The sequence below is a fragment of the Berghia stephanieae genome, chromosome 7 (assembly GCF_034508935.2).
Source record: "Berghia stephanieae isolate SIO BIC M18660-M18661 chromosome 7, UCSD_Bste_1.3, whole genome shotgun sequence".
Classification (NCBI taxonomy): Eukaryota; Metazoa; Mollusca; class Gastropoda; order Nudibranchia; family Aeolidiidae; genus Berghia; species Berghia stephanieae.
Genome location: NC_088366.1, coordinates 43,724,656 through 43,740,674, shown reverse-complemented (window position 1 = coordinate 43,740,674; position 16,019 = coordinate 43,724,656). Strand labels below are relative to the sequence as shown.

Here is a 16,019-nt window from a genome sequence, read left to right as displayed (position 1 = left end):
AAGCATGATGGAAAACAGATATAGGGGGACAGAAGACACAGTGAGTCGCTCCACTATGGGAGGTCAGGAACCCCACCCAGAGTACAAGATGGCACTGGTCGGAAATGAGGCTGCCTATTTGGTTAGATTTTTCATATCAAGCGTCAGTGTCAACTGCTGATTATCACTATCACTATATCAATGTCTCTAAACAGGGGTTTTAATCAAATATATGTCGCTCTTTTGGGATTTTTTATTACTAATGATATATAGAAATAAAATGCAGACCAGAGGTCATTGTCTCAAGGGATTGTCGTTATCCAGAGGTTGCACTGTATTAATATTAGGGGATGACTTTTTCAATATTGCTATATAAAAGCGAATAAGTTGAGTTTTATAGAAACGCTGCTCAATTGCTTGTCAGAATTAAATGACTACCATGAAGCAGCCTGTTACTGTTAATCAGTGATAGGGAACAGTCATCATTCTGTCATCTGCATTTTTTGCAGTCGCAAATATCAGGGCGATCCGCAAATTTTGGCAAATTTCCCAAAATTGGCAAATCGTGACAAATTTTGGGAAAATTGGCAAATCGCGAGGAAAATTTTTGGAAAAAAAAAGAAGCGAAAACAAAATAACGGAAAAAAAACTGCGAAACTTGAGAAATGTTGCAGCATTGCCTGGGCCCAAACCAAGGGAAGCTACTCTCTACGGATAATGATCCTTTAAAATCTTTGTAACAGTAACAACGCTATTCACAGTCATTTCATTTCTCAAGTCAAATAAATCGAGTTACTTACACTTCCAACTTCAGTCATGGATTGTTTCGTCAAAAAATCTTCAAATAAGGATCCAAAGTGCGGCAAATTTTGGGGGGGGTTTTGGCAAATTTTAGGTCCCAATTTGGCAAAAATGCAGATGACAGATCGTTTTTTATGAGGGTAAAAAGATCATATCTGACCCAACATCTCAAAATGACATTGTCGGAATGAATCACATCGTGGAAATTTAGATAACAAAATGCGACCTTCCCAGTTATGTGCAATGACAGGAACAGTATATATTCCCCACCATAAAGAAAAATTAACCTAAAGTTTCTTATTTGTGGCTATAACATACTATCATGATGCATAGTTTGAGATCACCTAAAAGTCTTATGCTGACACAAGTACAGGTCCCCACAAGAGGAATACACTCGAAATGTTTACAAATCATATGTTCAACAAAAAAAATTACAGTACATAACAGAGAGATGATTCACGAGGATTTGTGGGGATTTGTTGTCACAGCTACAAACCTGCCAAATCTCCCAAAACTATAACTATCTGTCATCTGCATTTTTTGCGGCCGCAAATGGCAATTTGCGATCCGCAAATTTTAGCAAATTTCCCAAAATTGGCAAATCGCGTGGCAAATTTTGGGGAAAAAAAGAAACGAAAAAAAAGTGCGAAACTTGAGAAATGTTGCAGCTGGGCCCAAACCAAGGGAAGCTACTCTCTACGGATAATGATCCTTTAAAATTTTTGTAACAACAAATTAATAAATGTAGCCTCCTTAAATGTAATAAATTGTCTTTTATATATCTTTTTTTCTGTCTCGCGTGTTAATTTTTACTGAAACTTGAAACGCTTAGTTCTCCTCAGCAAATTTTTGGGCAAATTTTGGTCTTTTTGGCAAATTTTGGGGGGTTTTTGGGCAAATTTTAGGTCCCAATTTGGCAAAAAATGCAGATGACAGAACTATAAATTGGAATGTTTTTTCCCTCCCAGACAAGGTCTGGACAAAACTAAGTAATCTCATTCCATGACAAAGAAAGCAATTGGAAAACAAATTAGGGGGATAGACGACACTTCCTGCCCACTATGGGAGGTCAGGAGTCCCACAAAGCCTTTGAGATCGCGGATCACATATGTGCCGCAAAGTTAAAAGTAAAAGATACACACGATGAAGACAATCTTTTCAATTTACAACTTTTATTCTTTGAAAACTCAACTAGTAATGTTTTATTATGACAAACAAAAATTTTTAAGGGGGAATGAAATGAGAGTCATAGCTGATGGAATTGAGCATTTATAAATCACAGAGCTAGAGTGTGATTACAAAACTGAAACAATTTAAAAGCAAAATAAAAATTTCAACAAAACTTTTGACCTCTAATTTCAGTTGAACACTTCAGGTATGTAAAAGTTACTAACAATCATATTTTGAAATACCTGTTTTTAGAAATTTTAACCGCACTTGAAACTAATAGGTTTTTGTTTGTTTTAAAGGGTTTTACGGCGCTTGCAACACATTAGGGTCATATCAGTGCAGTGCCAGTAAAAAGGAAGAAAATGTGATAGTAGAAATTTATAGAATTACAATTAAAGCACCCAAGAAAAGGTAAGACAAAGGGGAATTTGTTCAAAAAGGAAACGTAGATTCCAAGAGCACTCTATCAAAGTACTTAGTTTGAGATCATCTAAAAGTCTCGTCCAGACACAAGCATAGGTCCCATCTAAGAGGGATACACTCAAAACTCTAACTATACATTTGACTTTTCCTCCCAGCTAGGGTAACTAGCCAGGGCCTAGACAAAACCAAGTAATCTCATTCCACGACAGAAAGCATGTTGAAAAACAGATATAGAGGGATAGAAGACACAGTAAGAGCCTCCCTGCCCATTGTGGGAGTTAAGGAATCTCACCCAGAACTTATAGTTCATGCCACACCAGTAAAGATGAAGGGGATACAAAAGTCAAAAGATTTAGATCTAGCTATCAAACGCCAAATAAAAACAACGGGGGATTACAGTAGGTCTACAGAGATTAGAAGTAGATCCAGGAACAGTTTATCCTTGTGGCTAGTCTGAATCCACTAAAAAATCCAACACTGACATACACTGCCAATTGCCAACAGATCTAGTCCCATCCACACAAATGCACAAGATCTGACTAAGAAGAGGATCAAAGGTGTGCAAAATATTATATTCAAAACAAAAAAAAACTTACACAATACACAGCAAAGAAATTATTTACAAGGAAAAAAGTATCATCTCCCTCAAAATAAAAAAAAAACAAAAATATTTGACTTATTTCCCTTTCGGTGAAGGATTTTGTCAAACCTAAGTAACCTCGTTCCAAGACATTGATAAAGCGACCTGAGTGGCATCCCTGCCCACAATGGGAGTCCATAAAGTCCCCATTTAAAAATGCAGTACTAATACATCTGTTGTATTAAAATCAACAAGACAAAATAATGTGGAAACTCGACATGATGATGACGAAAGATTTGATTTGAAATTTTTTTTAATTAAATTTAAAACAAATACTTTAGTCTGATATGTCTGTCATGCTTTACAAAGAACTATGATCAATCTAAAAAATTAAGAATGAAAACTTTTTTTGTTAAAAAAAAAACTAACTTTTAATAATATAATAACAACATATAATCTGAAGTTTATAACTGTAAAATGAAAGAAAGACTCATTGAGAACAATTCTCAAACTTGGAAAAAACTTTCTAAATTATAAAAGGCATAATTATCAACATATCTTGCCCTTAAATTTACGAATGCACCAAAATAAGAAATAATTTTTTTTACAATTGGCACTTTGTTTTGTGTCCTCTCTCACATTATCATATGCCTTTTATACTATCATACATTCATTTTGATTCCCTAATTCTTAAAGCAAACACTTTCATACCAAACTATATATTTTTGATCCATCCATGCACCATTCATCATTTTATGCTCAATGTTTACATCAAGTCTGTAGAATGAGAAATACAATAATTATCAAAATCCTAAAGAAAAACATCAGTCCATAAGTTTAAGGTCATAAAATACAAGCACCAGGTAAAAGTAATACAGAATGGTAAAAGAAAACAAAAAAAAAAGAAAACCCTGGACAAGATGGGGTTTCATGGCCTAATCCTGATATCAGGGAAAGACATTGTTAAACCAGTAACTCATTGACAATCACTATAATTTCTATAATCTCAATTATAGAAAATATTTTCATACAAACATTGCAGTTGTAGTAATAGTGAAAACTCGTGCCTGGCATCCGCTCAGCAAATCGTACAATATGACAGCTCATTCACTGAGAAGACTTGGTCTTCAAATAGTTTGCTTTCGTTAGTTAACAGCACATGCAACACTTGCAGGTCATAACACAGGTAGATAAAGTAAGATGACGGGTGGTCAGATTTTGCGTGTGATAAGAAATTAACCTAGAAGTTTTGTCCCACGAAAGAATCACTGTCATCTTGCTTCAAATTCGATGGATAAGAAATGGCAAATAGTATAATGCACACGATTCCCTATAAAAATAATAGGACATATTTACAACAGAAGAAAAAAAACAAAAAAAAAAACACCTGCCACAGATCAGTCTCACTCTCAGCCAGGGATCCCAGCGAAAGCCTTGGCACAAACCAAATTGTTCTAATTCCATGACAAGGATGGAAAGCCAAGTGGAGGAGACAACAGATATAAAGGAACGGACTATAAAGGAATAAAAGAAGTCACCTCCCCATATCCTGACAAGGGTGAGATTACTATAAGTTTTTGACATCATGAAAAGAAGACTTTGCATTACAGCAAAGTACACAAAAGAAAAATAATTACATAAATGTGTATCCATTGGTATAGTGGATTTGAATGTGCGACAAAATTGTGTCTAAGGAAATCAAAATATGGATAACGTGCAGATTGCAGTAGAAAACTATCATTAAATAAATTTTTTTAGGTCACTCATTCTCTCCTGCGATCAATAAAGAAAAGACAAAACAAAACAATTAACAGTTTTGTACTTTATCCTTTTGAAATTCTTTTTTTTTAAAAACATGTTCTGTCCCTTTTGCCATAATTTTCTCTCATTTCAGAACACACCTAAACTAACAACATATTGCTCTCACAACATAAACATTCTAACAGCCATACAATCCATCATCATAGATGTCCATGTATAAAAGTACAGATAATCTGAATGAAATACCCATCCATCAACTAAACAGCACTTCCTTCTTCATCGTCGCTGGCTGTAGCCCAGCCATCTTCACAATCACCATCATTAATGTCACCACAACTACCATCATCCTCCTCTTTTCCTTCACCTGTTCCAAGAGGATGTTCTCCATCCATTGCAATAACATTCTCTTTCTTTACAGAGTCATTATCAACAACACACACACTTGCTCCACTTGATTCCAAATTTCCGTTTGTTTCATTCATCACAGTCTTACCCACTTCTAATTTCTCTAGACCTAAATACATCTCATCACAACAAGAGTTCTTCACATTCTCTCCCTTTACATTAGTTACCTCACTCAACTCTTCTTCTTCGATGATTTCTTCAACTTCCACATCATCTTCCATATCACCTCTTCTAATCTCCTCCCCGCTTGACATCAACAGATCAGCATCAATATGCATCGGAAGCCAAGCCAACCCTTTCTGGATCATATCTTCATAGGCCAAATTCATCCTACTGCCCTCACACTCCTCAAACAACTCTACCATAAGTGGAGATGCCTGAACCACTTTCACTATCAACGTTTTCTGATTCAAGGCTGCCACCATTGCATCCAAGGAATTCTTCTTCCAAGTACAACTGGGACCACCAGGTGGGACTAGATTCAAGTGAGAGCGAATTGCCTGACAGGGTAAATCCCAGAATTGGGAAGGAAGACTTCGTAGCCAGTCCTTGGAGACCATTTCACTGGTACCATAGTCAATGAAAATAACGAGGCATGAGTCCATTTCAGGAATTTTCTCCACACATAGAGCTCTGTACCAGCTGTTGTCAAAGTGGTATTTGGCTATAGATGAGGAGAAAAAAGTGAAAATATAAAAATGACATTACAATTCAAAAGATGTGATGAAAATCATTGTTTCCAGATTTTAGTAACAGAGATCAAAAGATCCAACAATCCACGGAACTTAACCTCAGCACAAACTTAATCGTTTTACTGGGTTTTTGGGGGTTTTTTTGTTTTTGATTTTCTTTTAAACGCTTATGGAAGTCTGCAGGTAAGAAAATGAATAAAAAAATTAATATCAAAGTCTCAGGATTTACTTTTGAAAAATATAAATTTTGAAAAAAATTTGGGTTTTCATTAAGACTTTTACTCTATTTTACATGTATGTATTAGTGGGTGGTGTAATAATAAACAAAGGGCAATGAGAACGCCATTTAGTCATTTAAACATTGTAATCAGCACTTGGCTGAAATCGTCAAAGTTGTTAATGAGTGACTTTCATTTTTTAAATATATTTTTAGTCGTATTGATTACAGATTGTTGTTGGAATATTATATACATTAATATATTTATTAAGTTTTTTATTACTTTTATTATTGTTGTTACTAATTATTATTATTATTATTATTATTATTATTATTATTATTATTATTATTATTATTATTATTATTATTATTATTATTATTGTTATTATTATAGGATTATGATTATGATGATGATGATGATGATTATTATTATTATCATTATTATTATTAATATTGTTGTTGTCATCATTGTCATTGCCACTGTCTTCATCATTTCTGCTGTTTGCACCCAAAACTAAAAGTATCTTATTCCTTTATTATTATTGCTATAATAGTTTGTTCAGAGAGATGTTACAGTTATTGGCCAATGGCCTAAACTTTACTCCTAAACTGAACTCTTAACAAGCTGCAAGATGTAATTAACTTTCATTGTCAAAACCATTGCTTCTACCATTCATCTCTCACCAATGGTCAATCTAGACAAATTTTAACCATAAACACAACAGTTCTATCGTTACTTCAAACCATTTGTCTAATTAGCTCTACAAATGACGCCTTTATATGTGTAATGATTATTCTTGGGGTTTCTTTTAAAGAAAAGGGTAGGAGAGTGCAAAAAGAAAAGTAATAATAGGTTTAGTCATCCATTCACATTTTTCAAACTTCTAAAAGTGCACAGATTAAGAGGGTATTTACGATGAATATTATCTTGTGACAAGTTAAAATGGAATGTTTCCATGACTTGCAACCACTGGGTAGCAGGTTCAATAATTTAGCCCTTGCTACTTAAGCCTGTTGAGACTACTCAAATTGGTATGTAAAATATTAAAACTTTCAAAATCAATAATTATTGAGATAAAATCATACATCACCTTGAGTCAGGAAGTAAACATAAAAAGTGAATATCAATTCTCAATTGCATGTATGATTAACAAAACAGAATGTTATAAAAACAGAATCAAAAATATTTCTTTTTCAACACTCATTTTAAAAAAGCATGAAATACAAGTATGACATTATTTGTTGTTAATTACCTAAACACAGCATGCCAGGATCAGGGAGTTTGATAAAACCGCTGGACGGCATTGTGTTGATTGTTTCCATCATCCTTTCAAACTCTGAAATCTCATTGTTGATGGCTGCAATCTCTGAAGCTCTCACAAAATCGTGGACATTTTCCCTGGAGGATATAGAGGGAAATTTATCAGAAATGTATGGATAGAAAAGCGATTCTTGTATTGATGTCCATGTTACGTTTGAACCAAGAGAGAATTTCACTGCAGCAATAACAGATATGAGTCAAAAACAGGTTTGTCATTTTAATTATGAATATCAGATCTTTTTTTTTTTTTCATCTTATTATCAATTCACTTGAAAAACTTAACTTCTTGACCAAATGCTTTGCTTTTGAGAAATAACTTTTTTTCATTCAAAAATGTTGTTTTAAACCAATTATCAATTGCAAACATAACAATGATGACTTGTCAAAATAAAATGAATTATAAGGAGATCAGAACTGCTTAGTTTCTAGAGTGAATCATATGGACAATTGGACTTAAGCTATCAGTTTCCAATTCGCTCTTTGAATCGGTGGATGGTATGAACTCTCCTCCTCTCTTCGATGTTTAATTTTACATGTATCACACTGAAAAAAAATTAGATCTTGTAGCTTCGACTCAAGGGATGCAACAGCTGAACTGTTTCACTTCATATTATTTCAAATTCGACAAGCTTATCATGATATGAAATTTGTCATTTGTTGAAAATGGTAAGGAATGGGGTAAACCCTAATTGAACAGATTTTTATTCTTCGTTCTGTAGGAATCAAGATATCTGTCTTCCATTGTCCATTGTACTTTTCAATCAAGAAGCTTAAATTTTTTCTTTAACTTTTAATTGACTAATTTTCCATCTGTTTCTTAAATACCAAGTCATTGCCTTTGCTATATTCAAGCTGTATTTTTTACAGGTAACAACTGCAAGGAGCTAAAAAAAATTCTACTATCACAAAAACAAACGTTGACAACAGAATTATTAGAAGTCTTGAATTTTAAAAAAATATGACTAGCTGAGGACCATCTTAATCAAGACATTTGAAATGAAAGTTTTCCACCCTAAAGAAAAATTGTTTTGAATTGTACATCAGCATAATGGGTCCTCATGACATTTAAATACATTTTTTAAAATGACTCACTCCTCCAAACGCATCCTCTGCACATAGACAACATTGGGCAGTTCCACCTCTGTGGCAACAGCTTGAAAGATGGTACCAGCCCCACCGACATCGGGATGGCTGCACAAACCAGAGCTGGCCAAGATGGCCCCAATGGCTTTGCTGTGGTCATACCGGTCTTTAATATCCATAGTGCTGATTGCATAACCGTTAGTAGTCAAGTAAGAGGACAAGTCAAACCCATCTGGTTTACACAGTTTAATCTGAAGAAAAAGAGTTTGGCAAAGGACATGTTCAAGTCACCAATTCCTAGAGGAACAAAAAGCAACATATCAATCATCCATGAGTGATCTCATTTAAAAGAGAAAAGACCTGTCATCCTTTTTGTCAATCTAAAAAAGAGTTCCTGTCAAGATAGTTGAGCTAAGTCTAAGGTGATTGATGAAGCCTACATATGTACCATTTTCTTTTCTTTTTTTTTTCTTTTGTAAAATTCTGTGTCCCGATACTACTAAAAATCTTCAATTCTCAATTCTTATCAACTTACAGCACAGTGAATCTACTCCAAAACATCTATCTTAATGGTATTTGGGAAATTGGGGGAAGAAGTAGAAAACTAGATTTTTTTTTTTTTCTAATAGGGATTGAAGTCAATCCAACAAATAGAACAAAGTACCTTGTTATATTACTATGTTATAGCAAAGAAGGAGCACTATGTAAAATATTGTAATTCATGTCATAATTACTGTAAAGGAATACATATGAACATTTATGTAGTATATTTTACAGATTTACTATACTTCACAATACCTTATACATTCCCCTTAAAGGCCAAATGTAACAAAATTTCCATTTCATACAATAGAAGTTGCCTTTTCGCCTATTACGCGTTCTTTTTGTACTACCCACTCTTACAATACTTATTCATGTCACACTAAGTCATCTGAAGTAATTGTAAAATACCCAGAGTTTCCCAATAATTGTCACCCATCTATGAACTGACCACATCGAACACCTCTTAATTTTGTAACAAAGCAACAAACCACTGAAGCCATTGATGCACAATAATAATAAATCAATATCTAGGCAGTTTTGTGAAAATTTCAAATTATATAGAACTTCTTTAAATTGTTATGAACAGAAGCAGCTTGCTGTGCTTATTCCAATGCTTTTTAAACTTTTGAGATATCTCAATTGGTTCAAGAGTTATGAATTTTTAAATGAATATTTTTCGGGGTCTGAAACGGCCAATTTTACCATTGAAAAGTTGTGACGAGTTCATGACAACACAAGTAATAACAACTGCTTATGAAGAAGTAACTTCGTCAAAAGGGGATGGATTTTAATGAAATCAAAATATATGTAGAATTCTATTCTTTCATTATAAACTGAATTTTACATTTATTGTCTTCTTTCTTCCTTTGGTGGTCATGAATAGACATGACTTATGAACTACTACTGAGTCCGAGAGAGTTTGACCTTGAGACTCAGCAATAGCAGCAATCTTCTTGGCATCCTTTAAACATTTGAAAACAAATAAACCAAAGGAGATGATGGGAGGGTGTGTGTGTGTGTGTGTGTGTGTGTGTGTGTGTGTGTGTGTGTGTGTGTGTGTAAGGGGGAGGGGGGGGGGGGGGGGGTCTTGGCTCAGCTCTTCACTGTTAGGACTCGTGTACAGATATTTATTCAATATTTACCGTGGGGGCCACACAAACTAGTTTGGATCGTAAACAAAGATGCCGGAAGTTCGACTCCCATAGCAACCATTATTTTTTTTTCGTACTTTTACTTCAATAAACAAATTTGAATGACAATAAAAGAATAAAATGCTCTTACATGAAAAAAAACATTATGAAAACAAAATGTTAATATCAATAATAAGCCAATAAAGGAGGTAGAGCGTGGTGTTTATTCGACAGCGACCGTGGGTCCAAAGGTCAGCTACAGCATGACGTCACAGCCACTGATTGCCGGCTCAGTTGAGCGGTAAGTCTAAAATCGTGTTTTTTTGCGGAGAGTTAAACAAGTCGTGCGTCAAGTTTGATTCTTACATATCTTGTGTCATTCAAATATATAATAGTTGAATTTTATGTCTCCGAAGTTTAAATACTGTCACCCAACGGGTTTTTATGTTCTTAAGCTTTAAAATTTACATTGATTTCAAAAGAAAATAACTCGGGTTATAGTGATCCGATCGACTTCAGAAAAAGACTGTTTCGTAGTTTAGCTTCTCCTCTTCAAAAAGATGGATCTAAAGTGGTGGTACGACCCGAAAAACGAAACAAAAATTGCATTTGCTTCCGACCACTCCCGCGGGTCGCTTCCACGGCCGGTCACAAAAATTCAATGGTGACTGTATCGCCAATTCAGCCAGCGGCCCGCGCTCTCGCTAAACTGCCTACAATATCTGGAACAAGAAACAATAAAGCATACCTTCAAATGTCCGTTGTCCTTCATCCCTGTGTAGGTCATAGTACACTGACAGTTAACCACCATCTCATGAATGACATCCAGTAAAGCAACGGGCCACACTCCATCAACAGTGTTGGGAATCAGATCCTCCATCACACAGTGATACACTTGGACATGGCATTTGGTGAACGGGTCGAGGATCTCTCTGAGCTGATCAGAACCAACCCAGGCACTATTGCCAAAGTCCACATAGAAGACCTGGATAAGCACAGAGAAAGGATTTTAAATATCAATTGTTATACAAGACTAAAGCAAAACATAAATGCTAAAATTTTAAACGATTTATTATCTTTTTGTTTGATTGAGAAGCTCAAATTTTATTTTTTTCGCCACTGTTTCAAAATCCATTTAACAATTCTATTCATCCTTGTACATTTAAAAGAATCAATTAGTTCACACAGAGCATTGTTTTAAAGTTCTTAATAATATTTCCCATATGTTATTGGTTCATGGTGGAGATAAATTTAAACGGTGCATTTCTTTATGAGGCAACCTAACAAAGATCTTTTTTTTTTCATCCTATTTTTAAGAAAAAAATCAGTATCAATAGATAATGCACTACACCCATCCTTAATCCTATGAATTGTCCCTTTAAATTGCTTTAAAAAAACTATAATAATAATAAAGTTAAATTTGGTCACTGGCCTTCTCTGAGTTAAAAGAACAATAACACAGCTTCTTTCTAAGATTTTGGTTAAGGAATCTGAATCTGGTGGAAAAAATCTAAATTTGAACTCCAAAAATCGTTATGAACCTATTAAGGGGGGAGCGTCATTAAAAATGATGAATTTTTACCCAGTTTGTTAAAATAAGATTTTGGTGGGATGTTGTCATGTGACCATTTGTCTGCATAAAAAATTGCATGAGAACATCTTCAGTTTTTTTTCTACTCAAAATAACGTATTTTGTGACCCATAGTATGGTTGAATCCTGCCCATTTTTACTTTCAGTGGACTGATTTCATGAAAGAATATCAAATAGTCTTTATAGCTAAGTAAAGGCAAAAACATATCAATGAAAAGTAAAAACTCTCCTCTATCTTCAACAACCAATCACTTTGTTCTTAATTATCTCATGTGGTCACAATCCAATCAGAGAGCGAGAGGAGAGTTTTTCCTTAAACTCGTTTACTTTGACTTTTAAATGCGTTTTTCTCCTCCCTCAGTTTTCAACCAATCTTCTTCAAACTTTCTACAAATGAGTGTCATACAATTACGCAGGTCCTCTGGGAGCCGGATTTTTGAAAAAAAAAAAATAAATTTATGAGTAATTTGAAATTATGTAACTTTTTTCAAGGGGAATAATCGAGTAATAAATTTGAACTTAATTTTTAAAGTTTCTAATTAAAACATTAAAAATCGGGCTTCTAGAGCCTCTTTATTTTCCTTTTTTCTACCTCTGGCCAAAATATTATGACAATCAGTTGATAAACAAAAAAGCCTTTGACTTTTTAAGATTTGTTGTTTATTTTTCCAACATGTCGTCGTTTCCATAGCAATGGGAAACTTTTTTCAAAAAAAATATATGCAATCATCCTTCCTAAACAGATACATTATGACTGTGCATAGAAGTTTAGGATATTTCATCAAATAAAAAAAATGACCCTTTAGTGTCGTTCCCCCCTTAAACCTAAATATATCTGTAAATGTATAGGTGAGATAGGACAATTCTTTAGAAATCTTTCTAGCATAAAATTTAACCTTGCCAAACAGAACTCTTTACTAACATAATAAGAAGAAATTTGTGTGGTGTCAGAAAAAAAGAATATGAGAAGTTTATTCCTTCCTCTACAATAAGAAAAAAAAAACGCTGTTAAAAGAAAAAGAAATATTAATATGCTGAAATTGGTAAACTGACAACAATGTAAAACTCTTTAAACAACCTTCAGAGACATCATTCTAATTATTGAGACAATTGCGGAATGATCATGCAGACTAGGCCAAGCATCTTGTGACTTTGATATTTTTTTCTTATTTTACATAAGAACAGTGCGTATCTTTTTAATACTGCCGTCTAAAAGTTTGTATTTTCATTTCAAGATACAGACAGTGATAGGTAATTTCAATCGCCACATCTTAGGAAATGGATCAGGAGAGTATGGATTTTATTTCACAGCAAAAGACAGCTTTAAAATGCATTAATTGTCTCCCCTCAAATGTGTCAAAATACAAGAAAACAATGCCTGACATCACATTTTTGCTCAATTTAGTGAAATCTTGTTAATTGTCTCGTATTTTTTAAATTTTAAACAAAATTTGTTATCGAATTTGCAATGTTAATTAATACTGGCTGTCAAGACTGCACAAGCCTTAAAACAAGCTATAATTAAATTAGAGTAAGCTGCAACAGTAAATTCCACGTAAATATGATCTTAACATTTATTTTGTTGCAAATATGGTGTGAGTTGAAAAAAAAAAAATGCTTTTACACCCTAAATTTAAATTTCAAGTCCCGTCTCCAGGGTAAACATTCCTTACCTTAAATTTATGTCCAGCTGTTTCTTCAACCAAGCCTCTGTACCATAGGCCATCATCTGCAAAGAAGGCCACACATACATCACCAACTGACCACTGTCTACCGCATGCTGGACTGTCCTGTGAATGAAAATGATAATGATAATAATGGTGATGATGATGATGACAACGGCTATGCAACAACAACAAAGACGATGATGATGATGGTGACGACCAATAATAAATGGGATTTTATATAAACAATTTTTCGTTTTGTAAGGACATTTCACAATAACCATTTGATGAAACTTGTTTGTTTGTTTGTTTGTTTGTTTTTAAGGGTTTTACAGCGCTTGCAACACATTTAGATTATATCAGCACCAGTAAAAACTGTCCCTCCAGGAAAATGCGGCCGCCTCCTTTGGCCTTCCGCATCCAACTCCGCAACCGTCAGCAAAAAGCTAAATAATTCCCACTACAACTACTACTACTCCTCCTCCTACTACTATTCCCACTACAACAATAACTACTACTACTACTACTGCTCCTCCTCCTCCTACTACTACTATTACATTACCACAACAACTAGTACTACTATTACTACTAGTACAACTACTACACCACCACTACTACTACTACTACTACTACTACTACTACTACTACTACTACTACTACTATCTCTACTACTGCTATCACTACTACTACTACTACTACTTCTACTATTACTACTACTACTAATATTACAACTACTAATACTACTACAACTACTACTACTACTACTACTACTACTACAATGACTAATACCACTGCTACGACCACTACTACTCCTACCATTACCTCTACCACTACTACTATTACAACTATTGTTATTATTACTACAGTAAAGAATAAAATATTGTTGTTGGAATTTCGTTTCTTTTTATTTATCATTGTCATTCATGTGTATCTTGGCTTGTTTTGTTTTTTTCCCTAATCATTTGACCATGTAAGCGTTAGCTATTTTAGGTGACTATTTTTTTAATTAACCCATTCTTAACATGCTACTCTGCCACAGAGGTTGGTTTAGCATGCTAAGGTTTTAAAATCAATGTTCTTTAAAATAGTGTACCTACTTCTTTCTACATTGTCAAGTAGTCTGGTATATATTTCTGCTTTTTAGTTGTCTTTAATGAAACGAAACAACTTAATGTAGCTTTTAAACCTATAAGAATTCATATTTATTGTGAAAATTAGGTTTTGGGGGTTACAAAAGCACGCAAGAACATGCATAAATGTCGGATTTTTGGCATAATTTATGGCATAATGTCGATTTTATGGCATAATTCATGGCATAATTTACCTTTTTTTTGGCATAATTTTTCCCAAAAAATGGCATAATTCCACGGGACAGTAAAAAGGAAGAAAATGGGATAGTAAAAAGTTCTAGAATTACAAATAAAGCACCCAAGAAAAAGTAAGACATAGGGGAACTGGGAACAAATAGGGATCAGATGTAGATGTAGAGCACAATCAAAGTACTTAGTTTGAGACCACCTATAAGTCGCATCCGGACACAAGCACAAAATCCAACAAAGAGGAATACACTCAAATGCTTACATTATAAATTCAAAATAACAAATATAATAATACATAACAGAGAGATGATTTACAAGGTAAAAAATATAATCTCCCAAAACAATAACTATGCATTTGACTCTTTCCCTCCCAGCTAGGACTCCGGCCAGGGCCAGGACAAAACCAAGACAAAGACAGAAAGCATGTTGGAAAACAGATATAAGGGGATAGAAGACACAGTATGTACCCCCCTGCCCACTATGGGAGTTTGATGAAACAATAAGGACTTCAATGGGAGAGAAAGATTAAAACACATTCTAATTTCTTACTGTCCCTGTAGTCCATGTCTGCCGTCTTAAGGAAAAAGACAGTAAGTGACCACATATTACAAGTAAACAAATGGTCTTTTTCCTTAAGGCGGCAGGTGTCCATATCGATTTTTCTCTGGTTATTTTTCATAAACACCCATTGTCCATACATCTGCATACCACACCTGATATACTCTCTGCAGTTCCTCACTGAGGTGACCTATCTTGGCATCCCAGTCAACTCTTTGAGCATAGATGACACCACTTAAGTCAACATAAGTAGGAATGATTTCGATCTTTGCATTTAGATCAGGGATGTCATAAGCAGGGAGCTCTATCTCACTTGGTGAAACCTGAAGTTAATAAATATTTTTTTAAAGAGAATTAAGAGGGATTATAATGAAACACATATAAAACATTTACTATCAACATAAATTTAAACAAAAGAATATCAGTTTCTCCACAGGCATTAAATAAAAATAACAAACAAAAAAATAATATAAGAAAAATAATTTTTTTTAAAAATACTCAAACAAACCCAAATTAGTTTGGTAGAATCTCTTGAGGTCAGTGCTCTTAACAGACAAAAGTCAAAAAAGTCTTAAAAATCAAAATCGCCTTGTGTCACTTTTGACACTTGGCGACAGCCTGTCTGGACTAAGGTCATAAAACTGGGAGAGTCCAAAGAATTCATGCAATTGAACACAGGTGTCAAATTTTGACAAAAGACATGATGGCATTGATTTTTTCTCCTTCATGAAATATTAAAACAAACTCAGAGACTAAAACAAAACAAACAAAAAAAAAAATTA

The 16,019-nt window shown here is 34.1% G+C and overlaps 1 protein-coding gene across 1 annotated transcript in view; it reads right to left on the bottom strand.

The window, feature by feature from the left end:
* Positions 1–1,935: 1,935 nt before the first annotated feature.
* The window catches only part of LOC144977310 (RING finger protein 17-like), a 32,747-nt gene continuing 18,663 nt past the window's right edge, over positions 1,936–16,019 (bottom strand). The window contains exons 12-17 of the mRNA XM_078922379.1: positions 15,393–15,560; positions 13,370–13,486; positions 10,854–11,090; positions 8,442–8,683; positions 7,282–7,427; positions 1,936–5,783 (exon numbers count right to left, since the gene is read on the bottom strand). Of these exons, the coding sequence (XP_078778505.1) occupies positions 4,972–5,783; positions 7,282–7,427; positions 8,442–8,683; positions 10,854–11,090; positions 13,370–13,486; positions 15,393–15,560 (1,722 nt within the window). The 3' untranslated portion in view covers positions 1,936–4,971. The remainder of the gene's footprint in view (positions 5,784–7,281; positions 7,428–8,441; positions 8,684–10,853; positions 11,091–13,369; positions 13,487–15,392; positions 15,561–16,019) is intronic.